The sequence below is a fragment of the Mus caroli genome, unplaced genomic scaffold (assembly GCF_978045245.1).
Source record: "Mus caroli unplaced genomic scaffold, Mus_caroli_1 scaffold_6, whole genome shotgun sequence".
NCBI classification, from domain to species: domain Eukaryota; kingdom Metazoa; phylum Chordata; class Mammalia; order Rodentia; family Muridae; genus Mus; species Mus caroli.
The window spans coordinates 96913157-96935740 of NW_028227261.1; the positions used below are offsets into that span (position 1 = coordinate 96913157).

The following is a 22584-nucleotide window of genomic DNA, read 5'->3' on the forward strand; positions in this document are numbered from 1 at the left end:
GAGGTAACCCACTGTGTAAGTTTTAAGTAAGAACAACATAACCAAAAATGTCCCCAGTGCCTGTTCTGTCTACCTTCATCTGTGTTTCCAGTGGAACAAGGCAAGTGTCTCAGTATTTTCCCTCTATCTCTTTACTCTAGCCTCTGTTTTTCTGATACCTATTGGTTCTGACGTTAAGTGACCTATAGTTTTCAAGAGTGTTCTGTGGGACCTGGAAAGAGAATTCTTCTGGCAGTGAAGGAGTTGGGGAGTTGGGCTCCAGAGTTCTGTCCCCGAGATGATACTGTATCCCTGGGGAGCGCTCTATATGCAGTTGCCTTGTTATAAGATCTCAATACAGAAGGGAGTTTTTCTGCCCTCTCCTCAACACTGTCAGTGTTAATCACCACGCAGCCAGTCATCTTAGAAGCAATTTGGTTTTTGTTGTTACATAAGGAAAAGGATATAATTATGGGCAAAAGGTTAAAAATGAATCCCCTAAGTTTAGTTAAAATAAAAAAAAAATGTCAAGAATATTCAAGAACTTTTAGATATAAAAAGGACTAGACCTGGCCATTGTAACTGTCAAAAAAGAAAAAATCCAGTTAAATACCATTGAAATAAAAATATTAATTTTCTTCAATTTCTTCTCTTTTATTTAAAAGGGAACTTTATATATATATATATATCTCACATATGTGTGTGTACATTTTTTTTCTGAGGCAGAGTCTCACTATGTAGCCCTGATTAACCTGGACTTACTATATAGACCTGACTGGCATCAGACTAACTGGGATTTGCCTACATCTGCCTCCCTAATGTTGGGATGAAAAGTACGCTCCACCATGGTTGATGGAAATGGATTATATTTTTAAAAACAGACCAATTAACATTAGCTCCAAACAAGCCTGTGCTTTTGCAACTTCGTCATAGATTCTTTTCTCTGCTTTTGTCTGGTTAGGACTACACAGCCACATGCCTTGCTTCTAGAAGGGGTGGTACCAGAAATGAGAGAGAGAAAGAGACTGAGACAGAGACAGAGACACAGACACACACACAGAGAAAGAGAGAGAGAGGGAAGGAGGGGAAGAGAGAGAGGGAGAGGGAGAGGGAGAGGGAGAGGGAGAGGGAGAGGGAGAGGGAAGGAGGGAGGGAGGGAGGGAGAGAGAGAGAGAGAGAGAGAGAGAGAGAGAGAGAGAGAGAGAGAGAGAGAATATCATGGGAAGACAGTCACAGTTAAGACCCTGCTTACATCTCCATCACCAAGGCCATGACTTGATGTGCTAGGTGGGCTGATCTAGCTCATTCCATAATAAGGATTGGCTGAACTTGGGTCTCCCACAGAGACTGGGATAGTATAGTATGCGAACATTGGCCATATTCAAACATACTTTCATGTACTGTATCCACAAATAATTTTCATAAGGGCAATACGTCTTAACTTCAATTAAATGATATTCTTTAATAACAAAAGCACTCAGAGTTTGCTAGTTACTTGCTCATAATAATGACCAATAGATTGGGGGAGGGGGGCAGTTATTCTTTGCCCAGGGGCTCTGAGCTCTGCGATCCACTCCCTCACTGTGCTTTGGAAACCTCACACTGAGCAGTCCAAATCCCCAAGAGAGTAGAAGAGACAGGCTAAGTAAACTTTTAGATTGTATATTTCCCAAATGGCTTCTTAAGATGATAGATTGTCTAAAACCATGAGAACCAGTTTCTCTGTCTGTGGAAATGGGTTTATCCACATGGCCTTTTGTTCAAGGCTTGTGTGCTATTTAACCACTGGGGGAAAATGAAGTTTAGGGCAGTGAGGGCTGTTGGCACTGGAGCCTAGTTCCCAGATAACAGAGCCTCTGCGATCTACCGCAGATACTTTTGTGAAGCCCAGACCTAGCAATAATTCCCAGTTACCTCACGGGGAAACCGTGGAGGGAACAATCTGGGAAACTTTGTTCACTCCCTTGCTATTCTTTTCTTTAATTTTTCTTGTTTACTTATTAAAGATTAAAAATGACTCACGTTGTGCTCAGTGAAAAGGAAACTACCGGAGAAAAGAAGAACAGAAATAAAAATGTCATTTTCCTCTAAGTATAATAAATATAACTTCAAGCCAAGAAATGAACAAAGTATCAGATTGATCCTCAAACAAGTTAAACGGGACAGATTTAGTTGGTTCTGTGCTGCGATCCTCCTGATTCCTTATTATTACTATTTTTTTTTTCTGAGCTACTTCCAAGATATGTGAAGACGTGACATGGCGGATCACAGCATGTGGTTCCTCCATGGGAACAAACATGATTCTGTTACTGATTTGTATGAAACTATGGTGTCTGGGTAAATGAAGCTATCTCATTAAAATCAGTTAGCACCAGCCCCACTTCCCTTTCTCCTGTATTAGGTTTTTGTTTTTTGTTTGTTTGTTTGTTTGTTTGTTTGTTTTTCTAAATCCCTCCCTTTTGCTTTCAGAAAACACATGGCTATCCAGTTTAGGGCAGAGCAAACTATGGATTTCAAGGGCTGTTTATCAAGTTTTAAGTTAAAAAAGAAAATCCTCAATATTCTACAATTCCTAGACACGAAGAAACGGTGCTTTAAGAAGCCCAGGAACGAGCCACTTAGACTATGTGGTAGAATTCAAAATCTTCATCTTTCAACATTTTTCACAATTTTCATTGAAAAGTTTTGTTTTGTTTTGTTTTGAGTAAAGAGACTTATGTATTGATGTTATGTGAAACATTCTCTTACCCATGAGGATATTAAATTAAAAAAAAAGCACAGATGTAGGACTAATCAACTGGGCACAGGAGATGGACAGTTAATGCATACAGCACCATCCTTGATACAGTGGGGGTATTATGACAGCCCCCCTATGTCAGAAAGACTGTTTTATGGAATATGGTCACTGCAGAGAGACTTCTCAAAATGATCCCCTCTTTGAAAATAGATGAGTTCTATCAGAAAATATACATGGAAAAGAAAACAATATGAAACTTTACACTTTGGGGGAGCATGGAAACAAGGCTTATGGACTGGTGAGCACGGGGTGCAGAGAGCAATGGTGGCCTGAGGTCCTTAGAAAGTCCTGTATGAAGGGTTCATTGCGTAAGCCATAGAAAGAGAGAGCTGCCGACCACCAGGTGGTGAGTCAGTCCCTACACTTCTTCTGGGACAGACGCTGGGTTCTTTGCTCTCATCAACTTCATTGTGTTTTTAACAGAAGGAAAGCACAATACTGTAATCTGAAAGCTTAGGTAAGGCAGCAAAGGAAAAGCGTCATCCTAGAATGGCCAGATTAAGGTAGGTCCACTTTTGGCTACGCTAGCAACTGGCTAACAGCCCATAGCATTTCGCTACACAAGATATAAAAACAGATCCACACAGCAAAGGAGGCAGGTGAGAAGCCAGGGGCATGGCAGTGTGTGTGTGTGTGTGTGTGTGTGTGTGTGTGTGTGTGTGTGTGTCTAGGTTAGAGGAACACACGCCGAAATGAAAACCCCCGGTGCCCATGGGTTGGAGTCCAATCAAGTCAATTAAGGCTACAAGATAACCAGCTGCTATGAAGAGTCCACTCCAATCAAGTAGTACCGCACTGATTCAACTCTTGAAGACACAAAGAAAGGTTTAGAGGAAAAAGTAAGTTCTTGGGGGAAAAAATGAAGCACACACATGCACGTTGTTTCCCAAGTGAGGAGAAGGAAAGATGTGAGCGAGAGATCAAAGCAAATCCAACTGCGAGGCAAGGCAGGTGTTTGCTTCCGGTTCACAGTATCGCAGTTAGTGGTACAGTGAAGTCTATTTAAGAGGTGGAGAAGTCTATTTAAGAGAGGCTGCCCGGAAGAAAGGGGAGGAGAAAGAAGTGGTCACATGACAACACAGCATTGACAGCGCTTTTTCTTTTGGGTACCTGGGGCGGGGTCTGTGGCCAGGCTCTCTTCCTTGCCTTCTGGGGATGAGGGTTCTGTGGTGTCTGACAAGGGCCTGCCCGACACCAGCTCAGCTGCGTTCCCGTCGATCGTGGACACATCCGTCACTGTCTTCTCTCTCAGCGACTTTTCATCATCTTCATCAATCAGGACTAATTCGGCCTTGATGGTTTCGTCATAGCCTAGCACCTTTTTAGTCTCCTCTTCATCCTCGATGTTTTGGTAGCCCATAAAAATCATGGTGACTGGTTGATCCAGGTTTGCCCCTGGCCCTTCTGTGATGGGGGGCTGGGCCTGCTGCCCGGGGTTTCCTGAAGGCTGATCTTTCCTGGACTTTTGCACCATTTCTAACTTGGCCTCTTTGCAGAGCATGTGTTCCTTGGGATGGCCCAGGCTCCCATCTGCAACAACAGTCCTTTCTGACATGTGTCCTCTGAAGCTCGATTGTCCCGCCTTCTGAATTAACTCTTCCACATCCTTTGCGCTTAATTTGTGGACTCCGTTTTCTACCACGGTGCCTCCTGAGTGCACCTCATACACTACTTTGGTACCGTCATCATAGACTTTGACTCCTCTCTGATGGACCCCCTCTGGGCCAATGGTGGATGCAGAGAGAATCTTGGTCTCTCCTGTTTGTTTGTCTTTCTCCACATTAATTTCCATGGCGTATATAGCTTGAATGAAAACAAGAGAAAGGAAGTGCATGTTACAACAAAAAAAGCCAGTGAATGGTTAATTGCCAAACAGACAAAAAAAGAGAGTGGTTTGTGCCCTTTCTATTGTAACCACCAAGCATCCTGAGCGTTAGCATGAGGTGTGCGGTGTGGACAGAGGCGGTTGTGTGTGTTCTTAACACAGCAGCTTAATGCACTGGGAAGACAAATGCACAGTCATCGTATCTCAATGAATTCAAACTTAAAAAGAGAGACCGGCTAAAAGAAGAGATTTATGTAACAGGACAGATAGATGGGAAGACCAGCAATGTGCAAATGACCTGGACTGAGATCTGCTTCAGGTTATAGACAATTTCTGTACCTAAGTTCTAGAACCTTAGAGCTGTCTACCCAACTCTCACCAAACGGTCATCTAGTTTCTCCCGTACATTTCCTCCCGGTGTTAATGGAGAAGATGCTGGGTGTTCTGCGGGTGGGATACAGCTGTCCTCTTCTCCATGCTACAATTGGCTCTACTGCAAAGACTACGAAAGTGTTGGTACTCTGTGCTCTGAGAGTACTCTAGTCAATTATTGAAGGTTCTTTTTTAAAAAGCCAATGAAAGAACAGGTTGTCTCACCGCCTGTAGCATAAGAACTGGGGACAATGCTCCCCCAAAGCCTCTGTCCTCTCTATCCGCTCAGTGTTGAGGCTCATGATCTGTCTCTTTATATTTCCCCTTCTGTTGTTTTTTTTCCACTCCATATTGTGCCTATCGATCACCACCATGAGACTCTCCTTTCCTTTTCCCTAGGCTGGTGACGTGCACCCAAGGGACCAGACTCTCCAACCATCTCAAGTCCTAATGCCAATTTAGTGATCCTAAGCACCAGCTCTCTTCTGTCTTATAGACTCTTGGGATATAGACACAACGTTTGTGTCCAGTGGCTCTCAACCTGTGGGTCATGACTCCACTCTGGTTCAATGACCCTTGCACAGAAGTCACCTAAGACCATCAGAAAACACAGACATTTTCATTATCACTCATAACAGTAGCAAAATTATAGTTATGAAGTATCAGCTAAGAGATAATTTTTGTGGTTTGGGAGTCACCATAACATGAGGAACTGTATTAAAGGGCCTCAGTGTTAGGAAGGTTGAAAACCACTGGGCCTAGATACACTCAGACACACTGGGCTCGCCAGCTTCAAAACCATTGCATCTCCTCTCAATGTTCTCCCTCATCTTGGTGTGAAGTGACATCAGTACTGCAGCTTAGTCATTTACTCTTGTAAGCCAAAAGCCTTGAATCATGTCTGATCTCTCCTTCCCTTTCTAACCTCTCACATCCAGTCACTGAGAGGATCTGCTTCAGAGATTCCCACCATTTTTTTCAGCACCACCTTTTCCACTAGGCCTTAGTCCAGACACCTCGGTTTTTGTACTCAAGTCCTGAGGACTATACATAAGCACAGAGGGACATATGTTTTTATATGGCCAGGAGGAAGAATGGCATTCTCTCTATATATTTAAAGGTTATATAAAATGAAGGAAGTCATTTGGGAAATGGAGTCAGGAGGATGAGGACTTCTAGGTTGTTCTCCACTGTATAGTGAGTTTGGGGCCAACATGGACTACCTGAGACCCTGTCTCAAAAAGAAAAAAGGAAAGGTAGGAGACAGAAGAAAGAGGAAATATAAGAGGAAGGGAAGAAAGAAGGAGAAGGAAGAGAGGGAAAGAGAAGGAGAAGGGAGGAAATGAGGAAAGAGTAAGAAGGGAAGGAGGGAAAGAGAGATGGAGGAAAGTAGAAAGGGAGGAGAGAGGAGAGAGAGGAAAAGGGAGGAGAAAAGGGGGAGAGGGAGAGAGAGTGAGAAGAAGACAGTTTGCTAACAGAGATCATGTGTGGTTTGGAGTCTAAAATCTTTACAAGCAGGCCATTTATTGGGGAAGCTGCTGAGCCTGTAGCCAGGGCTCCACCTGCCTCAGTTTCCCTTCTCAGAAATCTGCTCCCTGGCTTAGCAGAAGCTCCTGTCAGAATCTGTCCCCATCTTTCCTTTCCTCCGCATCTCACAGTCCGTCTTGCTTTCCAGATACACTGGCCACAACAAACCTCACATTGTGTTACTACCCAGCCTCCTCCTGTGGTCCTTCTGCCTAACCTGATTTTCACCGTTCTCCTTGAGTAATCTAGAATCTCAGGTCACATACACATTCATCAATGTCTGACCCCCCCCTCCCCTTTTTTCTGAATATTTACAACTTGTTAAGAAGTTCCCGGTTGCCTTTCAGCTGCTAAATCCTATCTCCCCTTCCCCTCACATACAAGCAAATCACCCCAAGACATATCTAAGCAGTTTCTGATTTTAAGATTCTTGCCTGCAACATCCTTTGCACTTTCTACACATCCAGATGCAGCACAGTTATCAATGTCAAGAACAACTGTCCCCCTCCCTGATGCTTTCTCTGAACCTCCCATCTCTAAGTCTCTCCTCTCTTCTTAAGACTCACTGAACGCTTCCTATACTTCTTTAAGGACACTGAACAATTTCCACCCCGCAGTGTTTGTATGGTCCAGCTGGTGTTGAACCCCAAGTCTTCCCAAGTGCTGAGACTATAGCGAGCACCAACACTAGTATTTGTAGTGATGATTTATCAGATTCATAGGATATTTAAAAATTCTTGCTACCATCTTTGTGTGATCTGATATTGTTAGCACCTACCCCAGAACCTTTTCTATAACGTACCCCATATACACATTTGTCAAACAAATGTGAGTAAGTGATCTTCACCAGTTACAAATACTTTGCATATTAGGACGGCAAAGAAAGTTCCATGCAGCAATTAATGTTTGTAACAGTTTAAGGAACCCGCTGTAACATTGTTGCAGTTGCTAGCATCATAAGATACAATCTGTTCATGGTTGACAACTAAGCTAAAGTGATCCAGAGGAAATTCCAAGGCCTGGTTTTCACAATATGCATTTTGAACGTTTTGGTTGCTTGGCATAAAGATGAGTATTCAAGTGACATCAGGAGAGGCCAACCAATATTTGTCATGGAGGTACATGGGTTCCCATACAAAGACTGTGATATAAAAAAGATATCTATCTCAGTGATTTTTCTGTGTAGCATGTGATCAGAGAAACAAAATGGGTATTTACAATTTTACATGGACCCTAAAGCTTGTCTTTGTAAATATTACAGCTTAATTAAAATTCAGTTTTGAATTGAAATATTATCTCTTATCACTATTAACATAATAATTATCTCCCAAACTTCCAGAAACACTTAAACAAAACAATCTATTAACCTGCCATCAGTACAAAGCACGGAACAAAATATTTTTATGCTGGCGTGACAGGATACAAATAATTAACATGGGGATGTTCAGAGCTGCCCCTCTCTCCCAGAGCATCCTCATACTTGGTCCATTATTGCTCCTTACACAGCACTCTGCACCCAAACTCCTTTCAGCTTTGCCTGCTTCTGAAAATAGAGGGTGGCCAGAAAAAGAAAGGATGTTGAATAGTTCTTTTCTGGAAAGGTGACATAGGAAAAAAGAGGGAAGAGTTCAGTAGGGAAGAAGGGGGAAGCTGGGTGGCATCCAGACAGAGAGGTGGAGAATGTAGCTGGGACAGTGGGGAGAAAGGGAAGCAGATGGTGGAATTTGAGAAGTATCACTGAGTAGTGGTGTAAATTAGACAACAGGTAGAAAAATCAAACCTCAAACTCTGTTTAAAAAAAAATCCATGCGATGGTCAAGTTAGCCTCAAATTAGCTTTTCAAGCCTCACCCTCCAGAATACTGGGATTGCAGGCATGGACCACCATGCTGGCTTCTGAATTATTTATATTTTGTGTGTCATTTAAAATGTTATTAAGTGTGTGACATGACACTGGAACAGAACCACACATGAACACAATGTTATTAGGGGGTGTATATACATATTTATAAGTACATATTGTATATGATCAGTTCAATGTTTTTAGAATTGAACACAGAATATTTTAAGTATATTCTAACTTAGATATATTATGTTATAAAATACAATGTCCATGTATATTTTTTCTTCTAGGTAAAAAGTAAGACTTTAAAAGGAAGCAAAATTTTAATTAATATTGATTTTTTTAATTAACCAATTAATAAATAATTAATCAAAGCTAATCAATTAATTGTGGCTCAAATGGTGATATGGTCCTAATTTCTGTCTGCATTTGCTCTTCTTTGATAAAGGGTACCTAGGAGGACCCATTGAGCATCTCTGACTTAAGCCGGGCGTGGTTTCATATGCCTTTAATCCCAGCACTTGGGAGGCAGAGGCAGGAGAATTTCTGAGTTCGAGGCCAGCCTGGTCTACAGAGTGAGTTCCAGGACAGCCAGGGCTACACAGAGAAACTCTGTCTCCAAAAAACAAAAAACAAAACAAAACAAACATTTCTGACTTAATCAAAGGCGATGTTTTCGTCCTACCTGAGGGTATGTAGGAAGTGTTAGTTAAACTTCCAGAAAGCTGCACGGGAGGTTATGATGTTTACCTCAGTGATTTAAATGAATGAGATGCATATTTTTGCTTTGGTTTCTAAGCAGTAAAACCCCAAACTGAATGAGGGTAGAGACAACAGTTTCGTTTCTTCCTTTTTGTAGTCACTAGGGTTGACCCCAATGCCTTATGCGTGTTCAGCAGGTGCCCTGTCACTGGGCTACAGACAAGATCAGGCACGTTCAGGGTGGTATGGCCGTAGAAGTCACGGGGCTACAGATCCAGCCCAAACAATTTCGTTTTTTGAGACAAGGTCTTACTACGTAGACCACTTTGCCTCAAACTTCCCATTCCTCCTCTTCAGCTTCATGGGGTTACAGGTAGGTACCACTACATTTGGCTGCTTGACATCTTTTTACTTTTATTTTGAGACATGGTCTCATTCAGTTGCCTGGGATAACCTTGAACTCCCAGTCTTTCTGCCTCAGCCTCCCCAGCTTTTGGGTTACAGGCTTGGGCCACCAAGCCTCACAGCATTTTGTTTTCAACATATTGCACCGTGTGCCAGGAAATTTACATCCAATGCCTCTCCCTTCTAGCATGCCTTCGTCTGTAGCCACAAGAAGGACTTCCAGTTGGCCTGACACTCATTCCTTAAGCCTCTCCACATGAAAGGTTTCAGCAGTCTATGCAGAGGTGAGACTCAAGTGGGGGAAGGGGACAATGAGGAAAGTGCTTCCTTGGCCATGAGCCCCCCAAGGACTGGCCGAGAGCCTCGTGCACATGAGGAGAAGGATCTGAAGAAAAGCCTTCCACGACTTCCAGGAAAAGATGGGTGGGGACGGGAGGTTCAAGACAGTTTAATGAAAGTTTCACTGAGAGGCTGCTTCTTAGAGTCTGGAAGTACACTTTTAGTGAACAATATATTCAATTGTTGATTTCCAGACTTTGTACACTGACATCAGTAGGAGCAGAGCACATAAAACAGTTTTATGTCTTCCACTAATTCAACAAGACAGCTGGGTAGTGTGTCTATGAATACAAGCCAATGTGACTTGATTCTTTAAAGGAATACAAATGAGTGGCTATTTTTGATGCTTTGATTTGGAGCCTTCCCTCTAGTCCCCCATACCCAAGTGACAGAAACTTTTGTGATGACCTAGGGCTTTGGGGAGCCCAGAGAGATGGGTCTGAGCAGCACATAATGCTTAGTTCTGTTCAGACTCATTCCGCCCTCCCCCCACCCCTTACCTCTGGCAAACAGAAAGCAACTATAAGCTGCCTATAGCAGAGAGAACAAGGGCACCTGACGCAGGTAAGAGGAAGAGCAAGGAGCAGGAGCCTGCTTCAGAATCAGCCCAAGCACACAAACACGGCTGTGATCCAGGGGGATGGAAAATTCCATCACGGCGCAATCCATTGACTCAGGCTTGAACTCCTAGCCCACGTCTTTTGCCTCACTGAGGTCACAGAAGAGGGAAAATGGCCAAGGGCCATGCGCACATAGCAGAATCACATGCCTCACCGTCATTTGTCAGTCTCACAGGAGGCATCTGGAGAGGCAGAAAGATAGCGGATCTGAATGTTTGTCTTGGGCATACCCATCTTTGGGCCTCATCATTCCTCATTTACACAGTGTTGGAGCAGCCCGGGTGACTCACGAGCCAGTGATGGGTGTCGTGCACAGGAGAGCGGTCTTAGGTACATCACTATAGTTACTTGCAAGGGAGGATATTGAGGTCCTGACTGAAGGACCCCCCAGTAGCCAGCACTGTAACTTCTCACAGCAACTCATACAAAGAAAAGCAAATACACACATGTATTCACACCTTCTCCTGAGGTTGGGCATGTAAGATTGGCCATTACACTATCAACTCTAAAAACAAGGGAGTCAATTTAGAACAGATTTTTCCCTCTCATCTCAAAGGTGAATCTCTCACTTCAAAAACCAGGAATAAAAAAATGTTTTTGACTCAATTGTTTTCCTAAGAGATCTTAGTATTCTACAGCACAGTAGGATTTTATAACTTAATAGTTACACATACATAGTTACTAGAATACACGTAAAGTAAATGACAGTTTACAACAATTTATCAAAGGTTCCCAACATGAAAAAAAATGGTCAATGTTTATACGAGGATGAAAATATTGATATTCTTGATTTATTACATATTTCATACCTGGCCTGAGTTATCACTGTGTACCCCATAAGTACAATTATTCTGTATCAATTAAAATAACCTAATCACCCATAAATGAATGAATGAATGAATGAATGAATGAATGAATGAAGTTAACAACTGAGTGCTATTGGTGGGTAACATTGATAACGCTGGTTTCTTATCTCTGGCTTCACTCGTTTTTGGTTAAGAAAAGCAAGCCAGGCCTAACAGTTAAAAGAAGCACATTCTAGAGGAGACACAGACCCCCAGGGAGCCAACCAAGTCAGGAAACTTATCCTGAGCCTTGAGCTATGGCTGCTCTGGGCTCCATTCCCAAGTCATGTTACCTCAAGAATCCTAAGTTTCATAGAAGACCCTGGAGGTTGGCACTTGACGTTCTGACTTTTAAAAAGGAGAGACACTAGATTCCCTAGGAGTGTGACACTTGGGATTCATTAACTCTAGACACAGTTGTCAAAGAGCAGATGCCACCAAGTGCCATACAGAGCTATCACACTGAAACTTTACAGTGGGATCTCATGTTTGTTTTAGTTAAAGTTCCTAGAAAGACTAGCTAATGTCGGATATAAAGTACATCAAGATTGCAAAGATGCTGTGTCTCTGTGGACTAGCTGGACACATGGGTGTTGAGACAGTCATCAGATTTTGTATGTAACCTCACTGCCCTGGCTTTGGTTGTAACCTGTAACATTGTTATTAGTTAAACAATGAAAATGAATGCCTGCTTTTTTCAGAGTTGAGGTGAAAATGAACTGAGAATAGTGAGATCAAGAGGTACGGTAATCCTGACCTGTAAAGACCCTAACAATAGAGAAGGGTTTTCTGCTTTCAAATGGTCAAACCCTTGATTCAAATCTGATCCAGAAACACAATATGTAAACACAGTGCTTCTTCGTTGGAAATGGGAAAGAACACTAGAGTCCTAGTCGTCAAATCATGACCACATTCCCTTCCCTCCTTCCTGCTGTGACTCTGGAAAACCCCCATATGCAGGAGCGATGACTTGCCAAGAGGAAATATTAACGGGCATGTCAGATGGGCCAAGGGCATAAGGATACAAGCTCCTCATTTTTTCTCTTATGAGAGTAAGAAATATACGTGTTGAGTGGGGGGCTGGAGAGGAGGCTCAGTGGGTTACATAGTAGCTTCGCAGGCATGGAGGCCTAAGTTTAGATCCTTAGCATTAACTTAAAAAGTTGAGTGTGGCAGTGTGTGCCTCTAATCCTAGTGGGGAGGCAGAAGGATCTCTGGTGTTTGTTAGTCAGCCTGTCCAGCTGAGTCAACTACTACCAGGCTTGGGAGAAACCTGTGTCAGAGAATAAGACAAAAAAATGATTGAAGAAGACACATGACCTCAATTTCTGGCCTCTATACACATCTGCACACACATGTGCACCCACTGAAACAAAGGCATTCTGTGGGCTCGTCCGTGTGAAATGCACAGAAGCAATGGAGAAGAGCAGGCTGCATACTTAGCTGAGAGCATTCAGACTCATTGCCTGTCATGGGATTGACCGAGATGCTGAGTAGGGTCACCCAGAAGAATACACTGAGGCTTCACTTTGGGTAGCCAGACTGAACGGCAAGGGTGACTGACACCACAGCTGTGGTATCATGTTTTGAGAGAGAATCTTGGTCTATTCCAGACGATCCTGGAGGGCTCTGAGCACTGTCATTTGAAAAGACTGGAGACAGAGTGAGGTGTGTCTGGGGGCGGGGAGAGGATAGGGTGTGGGGAGTTCTGTCAAAACAAAAGAGACTGTGTGGTGTCCTGACATGGTTCGAGGGGCAGAATAAGGACCACAAGGTAGAAGATGAGGTAGAAAGATGATAGTCCTATAAGGGGAAGTTTTTTAACAGAACCAGCGGGAGACGGAATGGACCGCTTGGTGGAGGTTACACTCTGCTCAGCAAGGGATATAATCATGGCTTGAGAGAGCTGGGGTTCTATTTCAGTAAGGGGCTTGAACAGGGCCTCAGAATTTCAAACAAATTTTCTTTAGACAGAATCCCAAACCTTCCAAGCTCTAAACCATCGTACTGTGGGTAATAACACTCAGTAGAGACATTCCGATGGCCTGAGGTTGTATGAGGTTGTACGAATTTCTGAGGGGGACAGTTCTAAAGCTGGGAGAATTCTAGGGACGCACGCTGCCGGTAAGTATGCTGCACACTCTGCAGTCACTGTAAACCTGATGACGGATATGAACGCCCCATTCCAGAGACAGACCGGCAAAACAGCTGGCCACATGACGCTTCATGGCCGGTAGCTACGCTTAAATGCAAACACGTTCTTAGCTAATAAGTGTGTATGCAAATTTATTTTCTAAAAGGCTCTGGTCACAATATACTTCTGAAAACACACTTTCTCTCTGGGCCATCATGCATTTGTGGTCTCTTCAAACTGGAAAGGTGCCAGGTTGTAAGTGGAGGTATAGTCTTACTTGCGGCTTCGATTGCCTGGGTGCTTTACCATTGAACTTTACACTTTACATTGCTGGGCTATAAATGCTGTCCCAATCCACTCCTCCCTCCCTCTCTCCTCCCCTCTCTCACACCCTCTCTCCCACACTCCCTCTTCCTCCCTATCCTGCTCACCCTCTCTGTCGATCTCTCTTAGAGACTGGGTCTCTCTACATAGTCCTGGCTGTCATGGAACTCACTATGTAGACCAGGCTGCCCTCAAACCCACAGGGATCCTTTTGCCTCCATGCAGAGTGCTGGTAGGGGTATCTGCCACTAGACTCAGTCTCCATGTCGACCTCTCGACATGAATTCATACATCTATGGACCTTTTATTGAGATCATACTTCATGGACTGCCTGTCCTGATATTGAGGTCATACTACATGACCTTTGAGGAAAAGAGCTGAAGAGCGTCTTGCCACAAATTGCCAGGATCTATCAGTACCAAGTTTGCTAGTTACATGTAAGAAGACATGACTTTTCAACAAGTTACCCCAGCTAACCTTAGACACACACTTCGGGGCACTCAGAAAAGTGCCGCTAGTGACTCTTTCACAGAACAGATGCAAGCTTCAGGTTCCAGCTCACCCCTCCTCTAGGTCTCCGAGGATGTAAAACCTGTCTCGGGTATGATTACGACCCCACTAGGCTTTAGAACTCTTGAAAACGCAGTATGTAAGGAAGTGTTGAGAGTTGTCTATCAGACATTGAAATTAAGATAGTGCACATGCCACCTGTGTCAATGGTTGGCGCTTTATGTTTTCTTATATTTGAATAAGGAGGGACTTTTTGCTACAAAAAATATTCAGGTGGACCTATCTAAGGATCACTCTGCTTTAAAAGCCCACACTTCTTTTATTATATTTATATGAGACTTATTTTACACATGAATTTACCTAGTGTGTATGAATCAAACCCTAATGTTCAGATTTGAATCCACCGCACTAATTGCAACTTAGAGCGAGTCATTCTTTCGTGCACTCCTGACCCAGTTCACTGAGCAGAGCAAATGGGTCAGTGGGGAGAATTATTGTTCGTGTCCCTGTTCTGGGGGCACATTACTGAGCATGGCTCTTCATAGTCTACACTAGCGCATATAGAGTCTGTACAATGTACCACTGTCAAGAAGCAAGAAGCACACATGCTTTAATTTTTTGCTTTCACCCCAAGTATCCCCCAAGAACTAAGAACTCCATAAAAGTGAAGACTTGGGGGTACATATTCATACTATGGGAAGAGCCCGATTCCCAAAAGATTCTTGCAACAGATTCATAGTCTTTGAAAAAAACCTTCCCACCCAGCCTTGAGTCCAACCCTCAACCCAGCCCCTTCAGGATGCTCAACATCAGAGAGGGAAATGAAAAACCCCCGGAGACACAATGTAGAGTCATCTAAGAGCAGAGATAGATCCAATGACCACAGATACCAGAAAAAGATGCCCCCTTCCCACCAAAGCTGGAGGGACAATGCCCTATGGTTTCCTTACCACTTCTTGTTAGCCCTTCTTGTTAGCCCTCCATTACCTATGGGGCCTGAGCCTGCCCTGTGTGGTCACTGTCTGTGCTACATCTGAACTGGGCTAAGGATGAGCATCCCCGTGTGAGGACATTTGGACACCCATCTCACAAACAAATCCCAGAGAAGCATAAGTCCACTGACAGTCCTGTTGTCAAAGCAAAAAGGCCCCTGAACTTACCAGCCGCTCTGCTGGCCCCTTCCCACTCGGGTGACCGATTCATTGTGGCTGAACAGATTGGCAGGTCAGAGAGCTAAGAGGAAATGTAACATACTGCATCTGGTAGCAGAAAACAGGGAATACAACAGACACAGTGTTGGGAGGCCCAGTGGGTTACTGCCCAGACAGCAGCCTTCCTGCCCTACATAATGGCCCACAGGCGGCCACTGGACAAGAGGATTGGTGTCAACAATGCCGGATGTTTGGTGGCTGGAAAGCAGCAGAGCAGCCAAGGCAGGAGCGATCCTGCCCAGAGGGCTCAAGCCTCAGAACTGTCTATATATGGAAATAGTTAACAGAAATAACCAGAGTCTAAGCCAAGAAGTCCTGATGGCGTAAGGAAGCCCAGGAGGGCCATTTAGAGTCATTATGAATTAGGTACGAGTGACCAACCATGGGACACCACGCTGAAATGTGCATGGAACAGAGTGTTCCCCTTCTCTTCTTACCACACTGAGGTCCTCTTTGTTCTCCCTGCAATGCTGCTGCTGAATCCAACATTGTTGTGTACACTAGACAAGTCTGATACACTGACACCCTCCGGTAGAGAAAAGTGACAGTGTCTACTACTGAGCCCCCCGCCCCTCTGGGCTGTTCTCATTCATCCGAAACCACCAAAAGGAGCCTCCACCCTCTAAAGACCAACTATATCCCTATTGTCAAAACTTTTTTTGTTTAATTGAAATCATGTTTGAACAGTATATTTTAACCCAAAACACTTCTTATGACAAAGTGAAGGTATCTGTTTTGTTTTATGGAAGTGAAGGTTTTTAAAAAAAATCAGTGACTGTGCTACTACTCGACAATAACAGAGTTTGACTTATTTACACCCCCTAAATGATAAACAGAAAGAACTAGTTTTCAAAGTGGGTGTAGCATATTACTCTATTGTTTTCTTCTGGCACAAAATATTGAAACATACAGATGATTTGTGAAAATTAGAAACGCTGTATCACATGTCTAGCTGTTTACGCACTTGGTTTAGATCATTTCCTTAGAATTCGCTGCCTGATGATTCCCAAACAGTAAATGTAAATTGTAACCCTCCCAAATGCCTCTAGGGTTTACTCCGGCTCTCCTCCTTACTTTCTCTTCCAAAAGGTTAGCCCTATCATTTGTTTTCTCTCTACTCCCTTTTGCCCTTCTCGGCCATTATCGTCAATTCTCTGAAGCACAAAAGTGGAACATCTACTACTGAGTGCCCCTAGGCTCAGCCCTGTGCAATCGGCTCTGCTCATGGTACCCAGTGCATCTTGTGTACCCTGTGCAACCTACGTATCATCCTTCACATCCTACATGTCCTACGCACCCTTCCCATCCTATGCATCCTGTGTATCCTTCTCATCCTAAGCATCCTATGCACCCTACGCATCCTTCGCACCCTGCACACCCTACACACATTTTGCATCCTGCACATCCTATGCACCCTTCTCATCCTATGCATCCTAAGCACTTCTTCTCCTCCTCCAGATCATGCCCAGGATAAAGCTGTGTCTTCTAGGTTAAGAATATCTGCATTTGCGTTTCAGCACTACACTTCTGCACTAAATACATCTCCTATGATTCTTAGCTGTCTTTCCTTTCCTATTGGATTAGAAAACTCAATGGAGACACAGAGACTGCTCTATGTTTTTCATTACTTCCTTGGGGCCTAGCCCTAGTATCAAGTACGTACTCAGTGTATATTGTTCATTAAGTTAAATCAGCTCATTTGTGGTATAGATACAAAGATCACCCACGGAAAGATCTAGAACCAAAAGCAAAGCAGAATGCAAGGTCATGGTGGAAGGAAATTTCTGAGTTGAAAAGCAATCTATTCTGGAAATTTTTAAATGATAAAATTTGCAAAGTAGGGGCTGGTGAGATGGCTCAGTGGGTAAGAGCACCCGACTGCTCCTCCAAAGGTCCAGAGTTCAAATCCCAGCAACCACATGGTGGCTCACAACCATCTGCAACGAGACCTGGGGCCCTCTTCTGGAGTGTCTGAAGACAGCTACAGTGTACTTACATATAATAAATAAATAAAAAAATTTGCAAAGTATAATTTCTCCACATATAAGAAAGGGTGATGGACTGGACAGATGGCTCAGAGGTTAAGAGCACTGACTGCTCTTCTAGAGGTCCCGAGTTCAATTCCAAACAACCACATGGTGGCTCACAACCATCTGTAATGAGATCTGATGTCCTCTTCTGGTGTGTCTGAAGACAGCTACTATATATATATATATATATAGATATAGATATAGATATATATATACACATACATATATACATATATATATACATATATATATTACATATATATAACATCTTTAAAAACAGAAAGTGACAAATGTCTTTAATATGCATTTAGCTTAGTCACTCCATTTATTGATATGTTGAAATTACAGAGTATATACATTTATTTTAAATCAATATAAAATTTTGGAAATTGAAATTTATGGCTTGCTCACCAACTGTGTTATCTAGTGTATGCCGTCTCTGATTGTAACAGTAAAATATAAATGCAGGGAAAGAGGAGGGGGGAGTCAAGAATATTCTCTGAACTGGAAACAGAACTGAGATATATTCCTTCAGAAGATCACTGCTCATACACATTAAAGTGAACTCCAGAATTTATTGTTTTGATTTTGCTACCTCAGGCTGAGGTTGCCAATACCACCACCACTACTCAGCTCAGCAGAGGAAGTCTTACTGGACTGCGGAGGGAGAGCATCAGCTGTACTTGGATGAACACTTGGTCAAGCCCACTTAGAAGGTGAGGCACAAAGGGGTGAACACTGACAGCTAAGCCAAGGTATCAGGGGAAGAGGAAAGGCCTGGAACAAGACATAAGGAGCTGGGTATCTCCCAGAGAGAAGCAGGAAAGCATTGAAGGGAGATGCTAGAAAGCCTGGCTCTGTATGATGCTAAAGCCTGGCTCCGTACATTGCTAAAGCCTGGCTCTGTGTGATGCTAAAGCCTGGCTCTGTATGATTCTTCTCCTTCTCCTGCATTATAGTTATGGATCCCAGAACAACAATCACGCGTCAGGAGTTGCATGTAACTGCTTCCTGTGTCTTTGCGCCGAAGATGCCACCATCATCTCAGGCTCAACATGCTCCTATCAGAATCTGTACTGCTGCCCATCGGCAGCTTCTTGGGTATTCTGTCTGTGAATCACGGCCTACAGTTCCCTTAGGATCCTGAATGGCAGCCTCAACTCCTCCCACATTTCATACCTACCCTAACTTAAAAAGAAAAAGAACTACATGTGTGTCTTAAGTGTGTATACATGGATGCACCTACAGAGGCTGGAAGAGGTTGTCGGGTGTCCCCTCTATTTATTCCTTTGAGGCAAGGTCTCTCCATGAACCCAGTCGGTGGCTTGCATTTTCTTGGCTAGGCTGGAAGCTAGCAAACCCTAGCGATCTTTCTGTAATCCCTTGGGGCTGGGATTACAGGGATGCCTGGCTTATTCTATTGAGGATGGGATCTGAAGATTGCAGAGTCTGTGCTCTGGCGGCTAAGCCATCTCTCCAGCTCCCTGCTTATGGTTATCCCTATTGTGTTGCTTTAGTTCAGGGAGATCCTCTTGCCCTTTACCGCGTTCAGCCTTCACACTGGAAAGACCTATCAACAGACCCTGGGCTAGGGTCAGTTTCACTCTCTGGCAACCAGGCTGTGTGCCGACTCACATATGAGTCTGAGCAGTGCAGGATGTGCTGGTATTGGCCCTTCATGTTCTTAGGGCAAAGGTGGAATTTTTCTAAGACAATGGATTTTTCCATATCAACCACATGGGAGAAAAAAAACAGGACATGATATAGATAAGGACTCTCACGCCTGTAACCCCAGCTCTTGGGAGACTAAGCCAGAGCACAGCCATAAGGTCAAGCCAGCCTGGGCTATATACTGAGTTCCAGGCCAGCCCAGGCTACAGAGTGATACCCTGTCTGAAAACAAGAAGAGCATTAATGAAACCCCAAGTAGATAGAGTTAGTGCATGCCTGTGATCTCAGTATTCAGGAGGCAGAGGCAGGAGGAGTGCCTCAACTTTGAGGCCAGCCTACTGTACGTAGAATTCTAGCCCAGCCAGGGCTACAGTCTAAGACTGTCTCAAACAATTCCCGAGACCAAACAAAAGGAGGAACAAGACACAAGGACAAGGTGGGAAGGCTTTAGACGGTAAAGATCATGTTTCCTTTCTCTCTCCAGCTTTACACACACTGGAGCTTGGATCCCAGGCAGGAAAGACAGATTTGAATATCCTTTCACTGCAGGAGGAAATCTGGCTAGGAGAAGTTTATGAAGCAGCCTGGAGAGGAATCCCTAAAGATGGGTTGGAATTTGAACCAGGGGCTGAGTAGCCATATAAATGTTGGATATTTTTCTCTAATCTTAAACTTCTATTACTCATGAACTCAGCTGGCAGCTATCTCTATGCTTCCACTGTAGGATAGGTATGGAAGGATGCTTATCCCAAACAAGCGCTAGGCAGGGCCAGCAACAGCAGTGTGGGATAAGCCCATCTTCAGGGGCTCGAATGTTTTGATTACAGTGACTCATGGAGAGACCAAGCAGCTCTCTGGGACTATGGTGAGAGAATGAGGAGAGGGAAGATGACTAGAGCAGACCTGGAGACCTTTTGCATTTCACTGAAGACTTCCAGACATCTCTGGAATGGGACCTTAGCAAGTGTGGCTTCTCACGTTCAAATGAGAGATAGAGGTTCAAGCCATTAAGATCGAGTAAGACCTCAGAGAGTGGTCACATGCATGTCTAGTACATTCTGTGTTAAATATAGGGTGAACATTTCAGCAGCTGGAAGCAAAAGCCACTGACAGACGTGAGATTATGCCTCTGAAAAGGCCAGTAGCTCAAGCTTCTGTCTTATACTACTCCAGGAGGCTCCTCCTGGTCAGATCTGAATGGATGATAAAACGTCTAATGTGCACCAGCTATAAGCCCACTGACCACAACTCTTGGAGGGTATGGGCCTGTATGACTTCTGCTAGGAGATGATGGCATCAGAGGGGGACCAGAGTAGTCCCCTCAATGCATCATTAAATACAAACCTTAGGTTGGGTGTGGTGATGCACACCTTTAACCCCAGAGCTCCAGAGGCAGAAGCATGGAGATCTAGGTGAATTTGAGGTCAGTCTGGTCTACCTAACAAGTTCCAGGGTGGTCAGGACTACATAGAGAAACTCTGTCTTTAAAAAAAAAAGTGCTAAACCTTATTTGTCACACATCCAGGGAGACCTTGAAAGCCCCGCACACAGTATAACAAATGGCCTTTAGCTGGCCTGTCACTAAACTCTCCTCTTCCTGTCATAGTCAGAGGGTCTCTCAGAGTTCTCTCATCTGTCAGAGAGGATTGAGACCATCACCCACCCGTGGGACAGAAACTCAGAGTGTATCCTTGCACAGCTAAAACATTGCAATACTTATGAAGAACACACATAGCTAGAGCTAGAGGGGCAGCCCTGGTGAGAACTCTCCTTAAAATGTAACTTAATAAGTAATCAAACATTGAGATTTCCCAATCACAGCATAGAGTTTTCCGTGTGGCCTCAGCATACCACAGACTAGGATAGAACAGGAATCTAAGATCAGTATCTGATAGCAAGACTGGGAAAGGCCCGGGACACATATGTTCCTTTGCTTGTTCTGGCCAAGGCTTTGTATTGGAACAATGATAGCGGAAGATCCATGCTGTGCTGGCTACTTTAAGTGTCAGCTCGATGCAATGTAGAATCAGCTGGGAAGACAGACTCAGTGAGAGGTTTTTCTAGGTCAGGTTGGCCTGCAGGCATTTCCGTGAGGAACTTTCTCAACTGTCTCCTTTTTAGATTTATTTTATTCTAGGTGTCTGAGTGTTTTGCCTGCATGAACCTTGTGTACCACATATATGGTTGATGCCCTCAGAATTCAGAGGAGGATATTGGATCTCCTGGAACTGGAGGGCACATTGTGGGTGTTGGGAATTGAACCCAGGTCCTTTGCAAGATCAACAAATAATCTTTTTATCCTTCCCTTTCCTTCCCTTTCCTTCCCTTTCCCTTCCCTTCCCTTTCCTTTTTCCTTTCCTTTTTCCTTTCCTTTTTCCTTTCCTTTTTCCTTTCCTTTTTCCTTTCCTTTTTCCTTTCCTTTCCTTTCCTTTCCTTTCCTTTCCTTTCCTTTCCTTTCCTTTCCTTTCCTTTCCTTTCCTTTTCTTTCTTTCTTTCTTTCTTTCTTTCTTTCTTTCTTTCTTTCTTTCTTTCTTTCTTTCCCTCCACCACTATAGCTTTCTGTTTTTGTTGTTGTTGTTGTTGAGGCAGGATTTCTCTGTGTAGCCTTGGCTGTCCTGGAACTCACTTTATAAACCAGGTTGGCTTTGAACTCAAAGCTCAGCTTCACTCTGCCTCCTGAGTGCTGGGATTAAAGGTGTGTGCCATCACTACTGCCAGGTACAACAAGTAGTCTTAAATGCTGAGCAATCGGTCTCTCCAGCCCCTTGGGAGATTGCCTTATGTTAATCGATGTGGGAAGAACTGCCCACTGTGGGTGGTACCATCTCCTAGTTAGGGAACCCTGGACAGTGTAGATGAAGAGAGGCAGCAGAGTTCAAATAAGCAGGCATGCATTCATTTTTCTCGGCTCTTGATTGTGGGTGTGTTAAATTCCCGTTGCTTTGACTTCCTTACCATGACAGACTGTAACCTGAGATTGTGAGTTAACATAAAATCTCTTCCTCTAAGTTGATTGGGGGAGGAGGGGGCTGGGTATTTTATCACAGCAACAGAAATAAAACCAAAGCACATTCCATATGCAATTTATACTCAGACAGAGCACCAAAAGAACAGCTCATAAGCAGGCTGAAGGCTCAGGTCGGTAACAATGTTATTTAAAAAGAGGAGGGGCACATTGTGGCTTGATCAGGAAATTGTAATCAAGAGTGGAATGAACTGTTCCTGATGACCAAGGTGTTGTCATCAAAAACCATCAAAGACTCTGCAAACACACACACACACACACACACACACACACACACTCACACTCAGCTTCCTCCTCCTCAACACTCATAGGTATAGGATGCTGTGGTTGACTCTGCAGAATCTACACAGTTTATCGAGTCCAGGCCAGAACTCAGCTCTGTAGCCAACATATCCCTGAAACTAAGGTTTTCTTTCAGTATCGCTC

The 22584-nt window shown here is 43.8% G+C and overlaps 1 protein-coding gene across 6 annotated transcripts in view; it reads right to left on the minus strand.

Moving 5' to 3' along the window:
• The window catches only part of Palm2akap2 (PALM2 and AKAP2 fusion), a 460662-nt gene that overhangs the window by 177869 nt on the left and 260209 nt on the right, over nucleotides 1-22584 (minus strand). For 4 of the 6 annotated variants that reach the window (XM_085839263.1, XM_085839265.1, XM_029475715.2 and 1 more), the window contains exon 7: nucleotides 3887-4579. The exons of the other annotated variants lie outside the window; for them this stretch is intronic. In XM_085839263.1, coding sequence (XP_085695389.1) covers nucleotides 3887-4579 — 693 coding nt within the window. The remainder of the gene's footprint in view (nucleotides 1-3886; nucleotides 4580-22584) is intronic. 6 annotated transcript variants of the gene reach the window in all.